The sequence below is a fragment of the Lipotes vexillifer genome, unplaced genomic scaffold (assembly GCF_000442215.2).
Source record: "Lipotes vexillifer unplaced genomic scaffold, Lipotes_vexillifer_v1.1 scaffold343, whole genome shotgun sequence".
In the NCBI taxonomy this organism is placed as follows: Eukaryota; Metazoa; Chordata; class Mammalia; order Artiodactyla; family Lipotidae; genus Lipotes; species Lipotes vexillifer.
The window spans coordinates 2,246,899-2,263,169 of record NW_006777506.1 but is presented as its reverse complement, the minus strand read 5'-3'; the positions used below and the strand labels follow the sequence as shown (position 1 = coordinate 2,263,169).

Here is a 16,271-nt window from a genome sequence, read left to right as displayed (position 1 = left end):
AGGAAAGAGTACACTATATTCATATGGGTATATGCAAACTATTTCTTTTTAAAATAAGACTATAGTGAGTCAGATGCAAATTTGAACTTCAAACTACCTCTTCATATGATGTGAGCATAAGAATACAGGGAAGGGCTGGCACCAGGGCAATGGGAACAAACGTACATGATACATTTGAACAAACTGAGATTAGCAAGGATGTCTGGGAAGGGGCTGTCTTGTTCTTGGCTTGCCCAGTGCTCTGAGATGAAAACAAGGAAATGAGTGAGATGTTATGATTCAAATGTCAGCTCTCACTCCTCTAAAGATAGTTTATGGGGTGCTGCTGACTGTATTATGATGTTCTAGCAATGCAGTATGGTATTTCTAAAAGAAGCTAGTTAGAATAGGATGAATAATAAAAATAAATAATCTTGGTATTATATTTTTAAAAAAAGCAGATACAGGACTTCGCTGGCAGTCCAGTGGTTAAGACGTCATGCTTCCACTGCAGGGGGTGCGGGTTCGATTCCTGGTCAGGGAACTAAGATCTCACAAGCTGCGCAGTGCAGCCAAAAAATTTTTTTCAAAAGTAAAGCAGATATAGGTGTCAACTATTTGATTCATGTGGCATCCTTGAGAAAGCCCCTACGTACACAGGTAAAGCTGAAAAACCAAATAGTAATCTGTCATTCTTTACCAACATGCAAAACTTTATGGAAATTTGCCTTTTTAAATAAATGTAGACACTATCAACAACAGAAGAGAGGGTAGTTTTCTGTCATCCGTTTCAGATCTTAGGACATTGTATACCGTTCTATCCTTGTCTACCTTTAAAGAACTTCTGTATACAAACATCCCAAATTCTGCTTACTTAGTCATCTGTATAGATCAAGCTCACTAAGTAATATCATCAAAACTCCTCTTAGAAAAGTGACAGCTAACACCCATGCCTTTTCTCACTATATCGCCTACAACTTCTCAAAAATAAATCATTTGGCACCGTATATTGTCCCTCTACTTTTTCTTACCAACCTTATCATTGAATTTATTTCTCTAAGACTCCCTTTTGTCCTTTTTATCTCCTCCTGATTTCCTATAAACTCATCAAGGTGATATCAAGGGTTAGCAATGATCTCCTTCCCCCCCAAAAAAATTCACTTCAAGAAAAATAAAATCAAATTACAAATGCTGAATAGAAATGTTAACAGAATGTCACAACACTATCCTTTCTCCAACAGTGATTAATCTCCAGTGGCTATTCCTTCCAAGCATCCTTCACTTTATAAAGGAAACTCTCGGGAATTCCCTGGCAGTCCAGTGGTTAGGACTCCGTGCTCTTGCTGCCGGGGCCAGGGTTCAATCCCAGGTCCGGGAATTAAGATCCCACAGGCTGTGAGGTGTGGCAAAGAATAAAATTAAAAACATAAAAAGAAAGTTTTTTGGAAATCAAGGGTCCAACCTGTGTTGTGTACACTGTGGGGATCTAAAATGTACCTGTTCCCTATTTCATTAGATGAATTAATATCTCATGTTCATTTTTAAGTAATATTATCAATATCAACTCAAATAGATTTAAAATGACACTTGCAGCATTACTCTCTTCCCTGTCCTAATTACAATAAATAAGCACGGGCAAAGTGCCTGGGGCCTATGGGGAAAGTAGCTAAGAAATCAGATCCATACCAGTTGAAGGTGACTCAGAGTAGAATTTGACTTGCTATAGGACTCATCTCAAGCATGGTAAAAACCATTTTCTCTCTAAGACAGAGCTCTGCACTGATAGTCAAAGGTCAGTAACTTGCATGGTTGGCGAATCACTGACACAGCCTTTAGCTGAATTATGAATGGCTTTTCTAACTAACAGTACAACCTCTAGAGTTGTAAGGCATGTGCTTTTCTCAAGGTCATGGGGATACCACTATTTTTTTAAATCTTTTTTTTTAACATCTTTATTGGAGTATAATTGCTTTACAATATTGTGTTAGTTTCTGCTTTATTACAAAGTGAATCAGCTATATGTATACATATATCCCCACATCCCCTCCCTCTTGCATCTCCCTCCCACCCCTCTAGGTGGTCACAAAGCACCAAGCTGATCTCCCTGTGCTATGCGGCTGCTTCCCACTAGCTATCTATTTTACATTTGGTAGTGTATGGCTTCCAATTTGGATTCTCTTTCTTCTTTTTTTTTTAAAATAAATTTATTTATTTTATTTATTTATTTTTGGCTGAGTGGGTCTTTGTTGCTGTGTGCAGGCTTTCTCTAGTTGCAGCGAGCAGGGGCTACTCTTCGTTGCGGTCCACGGGCTTCTCATTGCGGCAGCTTCTCTTGTTGCAGAGCATAGGCTCTGGGTGCGTGGGTTTCAGTAGTTGTGGCACATGGGCTCAGTAGTTGTGGCTCACAGGCTCTAGAGCGCAGGCTCAGTAGTTGGGGTGCGTGGGCTTAGTTGTTCTGCGGCATATGGGATCTTCCCAGACCAGGGCTTGAACCCGTGTCCCCTGCATTGGCAGGCGGATTCTTAACCACTGTGCCACCAGGGTAGTCCCTGGCTTCTCTTTCACAGGAGCCTTTCTTCCAGTGAACTCTCGTTTAATTGATGAAAATGCAAAGAATTATAAAAAGCAAAAGAATAACTTAAGAAAAGCTTTGGCAAAGGAGTGATTAAATGGAGTAGATTGATGTATGAGATAAAATTTAGAAAATAAACCCCTGGTTCAGACTAAATGTGAAGAAATTGTCCTTGTTCCCGTCACTTCTCCTGAGAAGCACTGCTCTAACTCTTGCCATTAGATTCCACCTCCTGGCCCCCTCCTTCCAACTTTTACCAACTTCCTGGACACCCTTTATTCACTGAAGGCTTGAGCCCAGAGCCCAAATTCTTCATTCCTTAATATTTAACCTCTCTCTATTGGCCCATTTTCATTGCGATTTCAACAAGCTCAAGTCCCTCCTATTCTTTTTTTTTTTTAACATCTTTATTGGAGTATAGTTGCTTTACAATGGTGTAATAATTTCTGCTTTCCCTCCTATTCTTAAATATAAAAAGCATACTCTATAGTCACCTCCAATATATTTAACATACTATGGCCAGAGCAAATATTTTTTAAAATAAAGAGCCAATCCTGTGACTTGTGACTCAAATGCCATCAAATTCTTCCCACTGCATTTCGGATAAAATCTCAGTCTTGTTGTATGAGTGCCTGTCCTCCTTCACCTTTGCTGTGTGTCTCTAACAGTTTGGGACCTCACAAGCAATCTGCCCTTCGCTCGCCTTTGAACATGCTGTTTTCTCTGCCTGGGATTCTCCCTGCTCTCAGCACTAAGATTTTCTTCCTTCAAGAACCAGTGTAAATGCCATTTCAGCCAGAAAGACTTCCCTGTTCCCCAGACTGGTAAATTGCAATCTCCGTTCTTTCCCCCAAACCCGTTCTGAGGGGTAAATTGCCATTCCCATATTTTAGCAATAATCTACAACTTTACCTAATGCGTTATCACAATACTTATCCATCCTTTGTATTCCCAGCTCCACGACCCCTAGTCATTTGCATGGTAAGATTAATCAGGAAAACTGCATTTTAAAACGTAGAATGATACTGCCACCAAATTAATTCAACATTATCCTCAGGCTTTGGTTCATATCATTTCAAGCTGTCCCACACCAGTTTCTATAGCTATTTGCACACATAATAAACGCACTTAAAGCCATAAGAATTAAACTGCATTTTTTTTAAATCCAAAGGCACAATACCTCACAGAGGCAGCTAGTTTAAAGTCTTGACTCAGCCATCTTTCCAAAATAGAATGGAAATGTCTTTGAAATCCAAAACTCTGTCCTAGGACAGTCATTTTATCTGATCCCAAGTACTCCCAATTAATGTAAAGTCAAGGTAAAACACTATTCTTACAGATAAAAGAGCATCAGAGAACCATTCAAAATGTTATCATTCAAAGATGTAGACAAAGATTATCACATCTGAAAAAGGGACAGCCCCAGGTTTGTCAAGGAACTCAGGCAACTAAAGAGTGAATCATAATTACGTATTTTCGACAGAAAAGCAAACAGGAGCACTTACGCATGTCACCGAAGGCCCCCTTTGTCACTTTTGTGGCACGTAACACCACTACTGTGAACTTGTGGGAATAATGGTGCTCCACCTAGAAAAAAAAAATCATAATGAATTTAAAATAAGCCTGTAATATAGGATCCAAGTAAATTGTTTTCATTGTTTCCTTGAGACTAATTGAAAATATTCCAGTTCAAAGGAAGTAACATGCATACCAGAAACATTCTTTGATCATGAGGCTTTTCCTTTTTTGATCCTTTCCTCTCTCTGGCACAGAATGATTGAGAAGTTTATATCATGCTTTAAAATGTCACTGCAGCTTGACTGTTAGGACTTCTTTGCAGTCCCTGCTTTACAAAGTTTACCAAGCTCTTGGGAAAAATGTAAATCAGGACTGCAGGCTTTCTAGGCGCACAATCAGGCTTTGTACTAGGTGATAAGCAAGACCTGCCTTAGAAAGGTGAAGTCAGAGCAAGATGTTTGCATTATCTAAATGTGTTTGTTTTTATTGTTACTGTTCAATGAAAGTCTTTTTTTGGTATAACATTTCCAGAGCAGTTTTCAAAATCCTTTGGATCAAAGCAATAACCAGCAAGCTACTTATATTGATTTTAATTTATTTGTTAAAACCATATGTGACAATGTTAAAAGTTTCTATTAGCCTAATAGCTTGCATGCACATAAGAAGTATTAACAGGTAGAAGACTTTATTAAACACTTCACGTAACTGCATATTAGTTCTCAAATGATTCTACTCACCAAAACAGAATGGGAAAGCAGAAACTCACAAAGTTCTCTGAGCAACTTCAAAGATTACAAACTCTTTATCTAAAGCTCAAGCAGTTTTGTTTAATCTTAGGAGAGACCCACATTTATGTTACTCCTACCTTTCATAATTTTAATAGACTTGCTTAACTGGTTAAAAAGTCCATAACTGGGCTTCCCTGGTGGCGCAGTGGTTGAGAGTCCACCTGCCGATACAGGGGACACGGGTTCGTGCCCCGGTCCGGGAAGATCCCACATGCCGCAGAGCGGCTGGGCCCGTGAGCCATGGCCACTGAGCCTGCGCGTCTGGAGCCTGTGCTCTGCAACGGGAGAGGCCACAACAGTGAGAGGCCCGCATACCGCAAAAAAAAAAAAAAGTCCATAACTAATTAAAAAGAAGCTAAGATACTGACAATACTGAGAAGTGAGTCTAAAAGTAAGGAGGCAGAAAAAAATTATAAACATGGACTCATAAGGACCAGCAATAGTGGGATATAGGAGCAAAAGTTATACAGCATTCAACAGTTTCTGAAGATATCACTCTATCAACAGAGTAATTTATATCCAGATTTATAACACAGCATCAAGAAGAGGTGAAGTCATGAATAATGAGCATACCTTGTTTAAAAAGGCAGAGAAGCATATAAAATCTTTCAAGGTAATTCTTATTCAAGTGGAAGAGAAATGCCTTTTATATTCAGAAGGGCTCTGAATTGCCAAAGTTTTATTCTACATACGTGAAATTATCAATCATAAGAAAAATGAGTGCTTAAAAAAAGGCATATTGCCTTATACTACAACCAAAAATCACATGCACTCCTCCCACCAAAAAAAAAAAAAAAAAAAAAACAGACAAAGAAAGAGAATCCAGAGAATTCCCTGGCTGTCCAGTGATTAGAACTTCATGCTTCCACTGCAGGGGGTACAGGTTCATTCCTGGCTGGGGAACTAAGATCCTGCATGCCACGCTGTGGCCGAAAAAAAAGAGAGAGACTCCACTATCATAATTAGAAACTTCAACACCCCTCTATCAGAAATGAACAGATGCAGTAGGCAGAAAATCAGTAAGGACAGAGTTGAACTCAACAGCACCATCAGTCAACTAGATATAATTAACACTTATAGATTACTTCATCCAACAGCAGCAGAATACATATTATTCTTAAGCTAACATGGAACAAAACTTCAATGTCTACTCTCACAATGGAATTAAACTAGAAATCAGTAACAGAATAATAGCTAAAAAAATCACAAAGTACTTGGAGATTAAACAACTACTAAATAACATAAATGTCAAACAAGAAGTCTCAAGAAATTTTTAAATATTTGGAACTAAATGAAAATGCAACGACAACTTCTCAAAGTTTAGCGGGATGCAGTGAAAGTAGTGCTTAGAGGGAAATTTACAGCACTGAAACATATGTGTGTGTGCGTGTGTGTGTATATATATACATATATATACATACATATATATAAAAGACCTAAAATCAATCATCTAAGTGTCTACTTCAGGAAACTAGAAAAAGAAGGGTAAATTAAATCCCAAGTAAGCAGAAGAAAAATTGTAAGAACTGGAGGAGTGAATAAAATGAAAAATGGAAAATCAATAGAGAAAATCAATGAAATCAAAATTTGAAAAGATCAATAAAATTGATAAGCCTTTAGCAAGGCTAAATAAGAAAAAAACAGAGAGAACACAAATTATAAATATCATAATTGAATGAAGGAAGTTCATTACAGATCATATGGACATTAAAAGAATAATAAAGGAACACTATGAACAATTCTAAGCCCACAATTTCAAAACCTAGATGAAATGGACCAATTCCTTGAAAGACAAAATCTGCCAAAATTCACACAAGTAGAAATAGACAATCTTAATAGGCCTTTGTTTATAAAGAAATTGAGTCAAAATTTAACTTTTCAAAACAGAAAACACCAGGCCCAGATGGATTCACTGGTAAATTCTACCAAACACTTAAGGAAGAAATTATACCAATGTTCTCCAATCTCTTCCAGAAGACAGAAGTAGAGAGAATAGTTCCTAACTCATTCTATGAAGCCAGGTTTATCCTGATAACAAAACCATACAGAGGCACTGCAAGAAAAGAAAACTTCAGACCAATATCTCTCATAAAGAAAGATATAAAAATTCTCAACAAACTATTAGCAAATAAAACCCAAAAATGTATAAAAGGAATTGTAACCACAACCACATGGGATTTATCCCAGGTATGGAAGACTGGTTCAGCATTTGAAAAGTAATTATTGTAATCCATCACATTAACAGTCTAAAGAAGAAAAATCACATGATCATATCAATAGACACAAAAAAGTATTTGACAAAATTCAATACCTATTCATGATGAAAACTCTCAGCAACCTAAAAATAGATGGAAACTTTTTCAATTGGATAAAGAACACCTATAAAAATCCTACAGCCAATATCATAGTTAATGGTGTGAAACTAGAAGTTTTCCTGAAAAGATCAAGACAAGGATGCCCCCTCTTACCACTTCTTTCAACATTGTATTGGATGTCCTAGCTAATGCCAGTAAGACAAGAAAGGGAAATATAAGATGTATGGATAGTGAAGGAAGAAATAAAACTGTCTCTGTTCACGGATGACATGATTGACTATGTAGAAAACCCAAGTGAATTGATTTTTAAAACTCCTGGAATGAGAAGTGATTATAGCAAGGCTGTAGGACATAAGTTTAATATGCAAAATTCAATCTTTTTCCTATATACCAACAATGAACAGGTGGAATTTGAAATTAAAACACAATACCATTTACATTAGCATCCCCCCCACACACAAAAAATGAAAAACTTAGGTATAAATCTAAAAAAAATGTACAAGGTCTATATAAGGAAAACTACAAAACTCTGATGAAGGAAAGCAATCAAGAGCTAAATAAAAAGAGAAATATTCCATGTTCATGGATAAAAGACTGAATATTGTCAAGATATCAGTTCTCTCCAAATTGATCTATAGATTCAAGGCCATCCCAATCAAAATCTCAGCAAGTTATTTTGTAGATATCAACAAACTGATTCTAAAGTTTATATGGCAAGACAAAAGACCCCAGAATAGCCAACATAATGTTGAAGGAGAAGAATAAACTTGTAGGACTGATGCTACCTGACATCGAGACTTACTACAATGCTACAGTAATCAAAACAGTATGGCATTGATGAAAGAATAAACAAATAGATCAATGGAACAGAATAGAGAGCCCCAAAATAGACCAACACACATATAGTCAACTGATCTTTTACAAAGGAGCTAAGGCAATACAATGGAAAAAAGATAGCCTTTTCATCAAATGGTGCTGGAAAAACTAGACATCCACATTAAAAAAAAAAGAGAGAGAGAGAGACAAATGATATCTGAGCCTGAAAGAGAATAAGCAAATGTTCTTGAAAATCCAATTTAGGGATTAGCTTTCTCCACTAAAGAGAACTTTTCAATAATTATGATATATAATAGTACATACTCCCCGAATCATCTATGCTATTTTTCCATACCCTAGAAATTTAATACCACATGGGTTTTCAAATGCCAAAAAACTCCCTCGTAGGATAAAAATGATTAGCAATTCTCATCTATTATTTAACATTTTTTGAAACTGTTACAAATGTATTCATATGTCAAATGTTTATTAATAACATGTACAGAGAGATGAAATTTTTATTAGAAGGATTCATTGAGTATGAACCATCTGTTACACATTCTAATAGATGCAAATTCTCATTTTCACAACAACCCTATAAAATAAATGTTATTATATGTACTTATAGATGAGTAAAGTGAGAAGTTAAGTAATTTCCCAGTATCTCACAGACAGTAAAAGTTAAAACTGAATTAGAATCCAGTCTTCCTGTCCCCAATGTCTTTACTCTTTCTATATTCCTTTACTTATAGAGAATAATAATATCAACATCAATACCTAATAGCAAAAAAGGCTATTTCCATTTATTAAAGTTGTACAGATATTTACAATCTAGTGCATTATATCTGTAGTTGATCTAAAGTCTCACTAGAGGAGACCTTCAAGATGGTGGAATAGTAAGATGTGGAGATCACCTTCCTCCCCACAAATACATCAGAAATACATCTACATGTGGAACAACTCCTACAGAACACCTAGTGAACACTGACAGAAGACCTCAGACCTCCCAAAAGGCAAGAAACTCCCCACATAGCTGGGTAGGGCAAAAGAAAAAAGAAAAAACAGAGACAAAAGAATAGAGATGGGACCTGCACCAGTGGGAGGAAGCTGTGAAGGAGGAAAAGTTTCCACATACTAGGAAGTCCCTTCACTAGAGGAGATGGGGGGTGGCGGTGTAGGGGGAGCTTCGGAGCCGCGGAGGACAGCGCAGCAATAGGGGTGCACAGGGCAAAGTGGAGACATTCCCACATAGAGGATCTGTGCCGACCAGCACTCAGCAGCCCGAGAGGCTTGTCTGCTCCCCCACAGGGATGGGTGTGGGCTGGGAGCTGAGGCTCGGGCTTCGGAGGTCAGATCCCAGGGAGAGGACTGGGGTTGGCTGCATGAACACAGCCTGAACAGGGCTAGTGTGCAACAGCTAGCAGGGAGGGAGTCTGGGAAAAAGTCTGGAACTGGCTAAAAGGCAAGAGACCATTGTTTCGGGGTGCGCAAGGAGAGGGGAATCAGAGCACTGCCTAAACAAGCTCCAGAGATGGGTGTGAGCTGTGGCTATCAGTGTGGACACCAGAGACAGGCATGAAATGCTAAGGGTGCTGCTACAGTTACCAAGAAGCTTGTGTACAAGCACAGGTCACTATCCACACCTCCCCTCCCAGAAGCCTGTGCAGCCCACCAGTGCCAGGGTACCGTGATCCAGCAACCACTTCCCAGAAGAACACATGGCACACCTCAGGCAGTTGCAATGTCATGTTGGCCTCTGCCACTGAAGGCTCACCCCACATTCTGTACCGCTCCTTCCCCCTGGCCTGAGTGAACCAGAACCCCTGAATCAGCTTCTCCTTTAACCCCGTCCTCTCTGAGTGAAAAACAGATGCCCTCAGGCGACCTACACGCAGAGGTGGGGCCAAATCCAAAGCTGAGGCCAAGGAGCTGTACGAACAAAGAAGAGAAAGGGAAATTCCTCCCAGTAGCCTCCAGAGCAGTGGATTAAATCTTCACAATCAACTTGATATACCTGTATCACTGGAATACCTGAATAGACAATGAATCATCCCAAACTTGAGGCAGTGGACTTTGGGAGCAACTGTAGACTTGGGGTTTGCTTTCTGCATCTAATTTGTTCCTGGTTTTATGTTTATCTTAGTTGAGTATTTAGAGTTTATTATCATTGGTATATTTGGTTATTAATTTGTTTGCTCTCTTCCTTTTTATATATATAGATATAGATATTTTTTTCCTTTTTCTCTTTTTGTGAGTGTGTATGTGTATGCTTCTTTCTGTGATTTTCTCTGTATAGCTTTGCTTTTACCATTTGTCCTACGGTTCTGTCTGTCCATTTTTATTTATTTTTTTCTTTTCTTATTTATTACCTTTTAATTTTTCTACTTTTTAATAATTCTTTTATTTCAATAAATTTATTTCATTTTATTCTTTCATTCTTTCTCCCTTTTCTTCTGAGCCGTGTGGCTGACAGGATATTGGAGTGCTGGCTGGGTGTGAGGCCTGTGCCTCTGAGGTGGGAGAGCTGAGTTAAGGACATTGGACCACCAGAGACCACCAGGCTCCATGTAATATCAAACGGCAAAAGCTCTCCTAGAGATCTCCATTTCAACGCTAAGACACAGCTCCACTCAATGACCGGCAAGCTACAGTGCTGGACACCCTAAGCCAAACAACTAGCAAGACAAGAACACAACCCCACTCATTAGCAGAGAGACTGCTAAAATCATAATAAGCTCACAGACACCGCAAAAAACACCACCGGATGGGGTCCTGCTACCAGAAAGACAAGATCCAGCCTCACCCACCAGACCACAGGCACCAATCCCCCCACACCAGGAAGCCTACACAACCCACTGAACCAACCTTACTCACTGAGGGCAGACACCAAAAACTTAAGAACTGTGAACCTGCAGCCTGTGAAAATGAGACCCTAAAAACAATAAGTTAAGCAAAATGAGAAGACAGAGAAACACAAAGCAGATGAAGGAGCAAGGTAAAAACCCACCAGACCAGACAAATGAAGAAGAAATAGGCAGTCTACCTGAAAAAGGATTCAGAGTAATGATAGTAAAGATGATCCAAAATCTTGGAAATAGAATGGAGAAAGCACAAGTAATGTTTAACAAGGACCTAGAAGAGCTAAAGAGCAAACAAACAATGATGAACAACAAACTAAATGAAATTAAAAATTCTCTAGAAGGAATCAATAGCAAAATAACTGAGGCAGAAGAACGGATAAGGGACCTGGAAGATAAAACAGTGGAAATAACTACTGCAGAGCAGAATAAAGAAAAAAGAATGAAAAGAATTGAGGACAGTCTCAGAGACCTGAGGGACAACATTAAATGCACCAACATCCGAATTATAGGGGTCCCAGAAAATAAGAGAAAAAGAAAGGGACTGAGAAAATATTTGAAGAGATTAGAGTTGAAAATTTCCCTAATATGGTAAAGGAAAGAGTCAATCAAGTCCAGGAAATGCAGAGATTCCCATGCAGGATAAATCCAAGGTGAAACACGTCAAGACACATATCAATCAAACTATCAAAAATTAAGTACAAAGAAAAAATATTAAAAGCAGGAAAAACAACAAAAAAAACATACAAGAGAATCCCCAAAGGTTAAAAGCTGATCTTTCAGCAGAAACTCTGCAAGCCAGAGGTGAGTGGCACAATATATTTAAAATGATGAAAGGGAAAAACCTACAACCAAGATTACTCTACCCAGCAAGGATCTCCTTCAGATTCGACAGAAAAATTAAAACATTTACAGACAAGCAAAAGCTAAGAGAATTCAGTAACACCAAACCAGCTTTAAAACAAATGCTAAAGGAATTTCTCTAGGCAGGAAACACAAGAGAAGGAAAAGACCTACAATAAAAAACACAAAACAATTCAGAAAATGGTAATAGGAACATACATATCGATAATAACCATAAATGTAAATGGATTAAATGCTCCCGCCAAAAGACATAGACTGGCTGAATGTATACAAAAACAAGACCCGTATATATGCTGTCTACAAGAGACCCACTTCAGACCCAGGGATACATACAGACTGAAAGTCATGGGATGGAAAAAGATATTCCATGCAAATGGAAATTAAAAGAAAGCTGGAATAGCAATTCTCATATCAGACAAAATAGACTTTAAAACAAAGACTATTACAAGAGACAAAGAAGGACACTACATAATGATCAAGGGATCGATCCAAGAAGAAGATATGACAATTGTAAATATTTATGCACCCAACATAGGAGCACCTCAATACATAAGGCAAATGTTAACAGCCATAAAAGGGGAAATCGACAGTAACACATTCATAGTAGGGGACTTTAATACCCCGCATTGACCAACAGACAGATCATCCAAAATGAAAATAAATAATGAAACACAAGCTTTAAATGATACATTGAACAAGATGGACTTAATTGATATTTATAAGACATTCCATACAAAAACAGATTACACTTTCTTCTTAAGTGCCCATGGAACATTCTCCAGGATAGATCATATCTTGAGTCACAAATCAAGCCTTGGCAAATTTAAGAAAATTGAAATTGTATCAAGTATCTTTTCTGACCACAACACTACAAGACTAGATATCAATTACAGGAAAAAAATCTGTAAAAAATACAAACACATGGAGGCTAAACAATACACTACTTAATAACGAAGTGATCACTGAAGAAATCAAAGAGGAAATGAAGAAATACCTAGAAACAAATGATAACACAGACCCGATGACCCAAAACCTATGGGATGCAGCAAAAGCAGTTCTAAGATGGAAGTTTATAGCAATACAATCCTACCTTAAGAAACAACAAACATCTCAAATAAAGAACGTAACCTTACACCTAAAGCAATTAGAGAAAGAAGAACAAAAAAAACCCCAAAATTAACAGAAAAAATCATAAAAATCAGATCAGAAATAGATGAAAAAGAAATGAAGGAAACAATAGCAAAGATCAATAAAATCAAAAGCTGGTTCTTTGAGAAGATAAACAAAATAGATAAACCATTAGCCAGACTCATCAAGAAAATAAGGGAGAAGACTCAAATCAATAGAATCAGAAATGAAAAAGGAGAAGTAACAACTGACACTGCAGAAATACAAAAAATCATGAGGGATTACTACAAGCAACTCTATGCCAATAAAATGGACAATCTGGAAGAAATGGACAAATTCTTAGAAATGCACAAACTGCCAAGACTGAATCAGGAAGAAATAGAAAATATGAACAGACCAATCACAAACACTGAAATTGAAACTGTGATTAAAAATCTTCCAACAAACAAAAGCCCAGGACCAGATGGCTTCACAGGCGAATTCTATCAAACATTTAGAGAAGAGCTAACACCTATCCTTCTCAAACTCTTCCAAAATATAGCAGAGGGAGGAACACTCCCAAACTCATTCTACTAGGCCACCATCACCCTGATACCAAAACCAGACAAAGATGTCACAAAGAAAGAAAAGTACAGGCCAATATCACTGATGAGCATAGATGCAAAAATCCTCAACAAAATACTAGTAAACAGAATCCAACAGCACATTAAAAGGATCATATGCCATGACCAAGTGGGGTTTATCCCAGGAATGCAAGGATTCTTTAATATACACAAATCAATCAATGTGATAAACCATATTAACAAATTGAAGGAGAAAAACCATATGATCATCACAATAGATGCAGAAAAAGCTTTCAACAGAATTCAACACGCATTAATGATAAAAACTCTCTAGAAAGCAGACAAAGAGGGAACTTACCTCAACATAATAAAGGCTGTATATGACAAAACCACAGCCAACGTCATTCTCAATGGTGAAAAACTGAAACCATTTCCTCTAAGATAAGGAACAAACGAAAGTTGTCCAATCTCACCACTATTGTTCAACATACTTTTGGAAGTTTTAGCCACAGCAATCAGAGAAGAGAAAAATATAAAAGGAATCCAAATCAGAAAAGACAAAATAACGCTGTCACTGTTTGCAGATGACATGATACTATACACAGAGAATCATAAAGATGCTACCAGAAAACTACTAGAGGTAATCAGTGAATTTGGTAAAGTAGCACGATACAAAATTAATGCACAGAAATCTCTTGCATTCCTAGACACTAATGACACTAATCATGAAAAATCTGAAAGACAAATTAAGGGAACATTCCCATTTACCACTGCAACAAAAAGAATAAACTACCTAGGAATAAACCAACCTAAAGAGAAAAAAGACCTGTATGCAGAAAACTATAAGACACTGATGAAAGAAATTAAAGATGATACAAACAGATGGAGAGGTATACCGTGTTCTTGGATTGGAAGAATCAACACTGTGAAAATGACTACACTACCCAAAGCAATCTATAGATTCAATGCAATCCCTATCAAACTACCACTGGCATTTTTCACAGAACTAGAACAAAAAATTTCACTATTTGTATGGAAACACAAAAGACCCGAAATAGCCAAGGAATAAAAAATGGCTCAGAAGTTTTAAAAAAGAGCCAAATCAAAATTCAAGAGCTGAGAAGTAAACTTGGTGACCTTCTAAGGATTTCTAATCTGTGCTCTGTGGTGAAGAAGCAGAAATATGGACCTTACTTCAAATGTGTGTACTTCTGCCTCAGGTTAGAGGCTTGTGGCAGGGAATGGCTGGTATCGGGAAAAGGTTAGAAGCTTATTCCTAACTGCCCTCTTCCTCACTTGTCTAGAATTTGATAGTGCTCACAAAAAACATGCTATTTGCTGTTCATTGCAGCTCTATTTACAATAACCAGGACATGGAAGCAACCTAAGTGTCCATCGACAGATGAATGGATAAAGAAAATGTGGCACATATATACAATGGAATATTACTCAGCCATAAAAAGAAACGAAATTCAGTTATTTGTAGTGAGGTGGATGGACCTAGAGTCTGTCATACAGAGTGAAGTAAGTCAGAAAGAGAAAAACAAATACCGTATGCTAACACATATATATGGAATCTAAGAAAAAAAAAAGGTCATGAAGAACCTAGGGGTAAGATGGGAACAAAGACACAGACCTACTAGAGAATGGACTTCAGGATATGGGGAGGGAGATGGGTAAGCTGGGACAAAGTGAGAGAGTGGCATGGACATTATACACTACCAAATGTAAAACAGATAGCCAGGGGGAAGCAGCCGCATAGGACAGGGAAATCAGCTCAGTGTTTTGTGACCACATAGAGGGGTGGGATAGGGAGGGTGGGAGGGAGGGAGATGCAAGAGGGAAGAGATATGGGAACATATGTATAACTGATTCACTTTGTTATAAAGCAGAAACTAACACACCATTGTAAAGCAATTATACTCCAATAAAGATGTTTAAAAAAATGCTATTTGCCATAAAACTCATTATTCCTTTGTGCACAGTGCTGTGATTTTGTAATAGTTTTGTCACCTTTATATTTCTGATTTCCCAGCAGCACTATCTCACCTTCTGATGCCCCCCCAGAAATATCCTACCTTATTAAGTTTCTAAAGAATGCTTGGAGATACAAGAAAAATACATCTACACGTGGAACAACTCCTACAGAACACCTACTGAACACTCGCAGAAGACCTCAGACCTCCCAAAAGGCAAGAAACTCCCCACGTACCTGGGTAGGGCAAAAGAAAAAAGAATAAACAGAGACAAAAGAATAGGGACGAGACCTGCACCAGTGGGAGGGAGCTGTGAAGGAGGAAAGGTTTACACACAAGAGGAAGCCCCTTCGAGGTCGGAGACTGCAGGGGGCGGAAGGGGGAAGCTTTGGAGCCGCAGAGGAGAGCACAGCAACAGGGGTGCAGAGGGCAAAGCGGGGAGATTCACGCACAGAGGATCGGTGCCGACTGGCACTCACCAGCCCGAGAGGCTTGTGGCTCACCCGCTGGGACGGGCAGGGGCTGGGAGCTGAGGCTCGGGCTTCATTCGGAGCGCAGGGAGAGGACTGGGGTAAGCGGCATGAACACAGCCTGCAGGGGGTTAGTGCAGCACGGCTAGCCGGGAGGGAGTCCGGGGAAAAGTCTGGACCTGCCGAAGAGGCAAGAGACTTTTTCTTACCTCTTTGTTTCCTGGTGTGCGAGGGGAGGGGATTAAGGGCGCTGCTTAAAGGCTCCAGAGAAGGGTGCGAGCCACGGCTAAAAGCGCGGACCCCAGAGACAGGCATTAAGACGCTAAGGCTGTTGCTGCTGCCACCAAGAAGCCTGTGTGAGAGCACAGGTCACTATCCACACCCCCCTTCCAGGGAGCCTGTGCAGCCCGCCACTGCCAGGGTC

At 38.7% G+C, this 16,271-nt stretch overlaps 1 protein-coding gene across 1 annotated transcript in view; it reads right to left on the bottom strand.

The window, feature by feature from the left end:
- PLA2G4A (phospholipase A2 group IVA) overlaps window positions 1-16,271 on the bottom strand; it is a 161,548-nt gene that overhangs the window by 109,331 nt on the left and 35,946 nt on the right. The window contains exon 3 of the mRNA XM_007451152.1: window positions 4,057-4,138. Within this exon, the coding sequence (XP_007451214.1) occupies window positions 4,057-4,138 (82 nt within the window). The remainder of the gene's footprint in view (window positions 1-4,056; window positions 4,139-16,271) is intronic.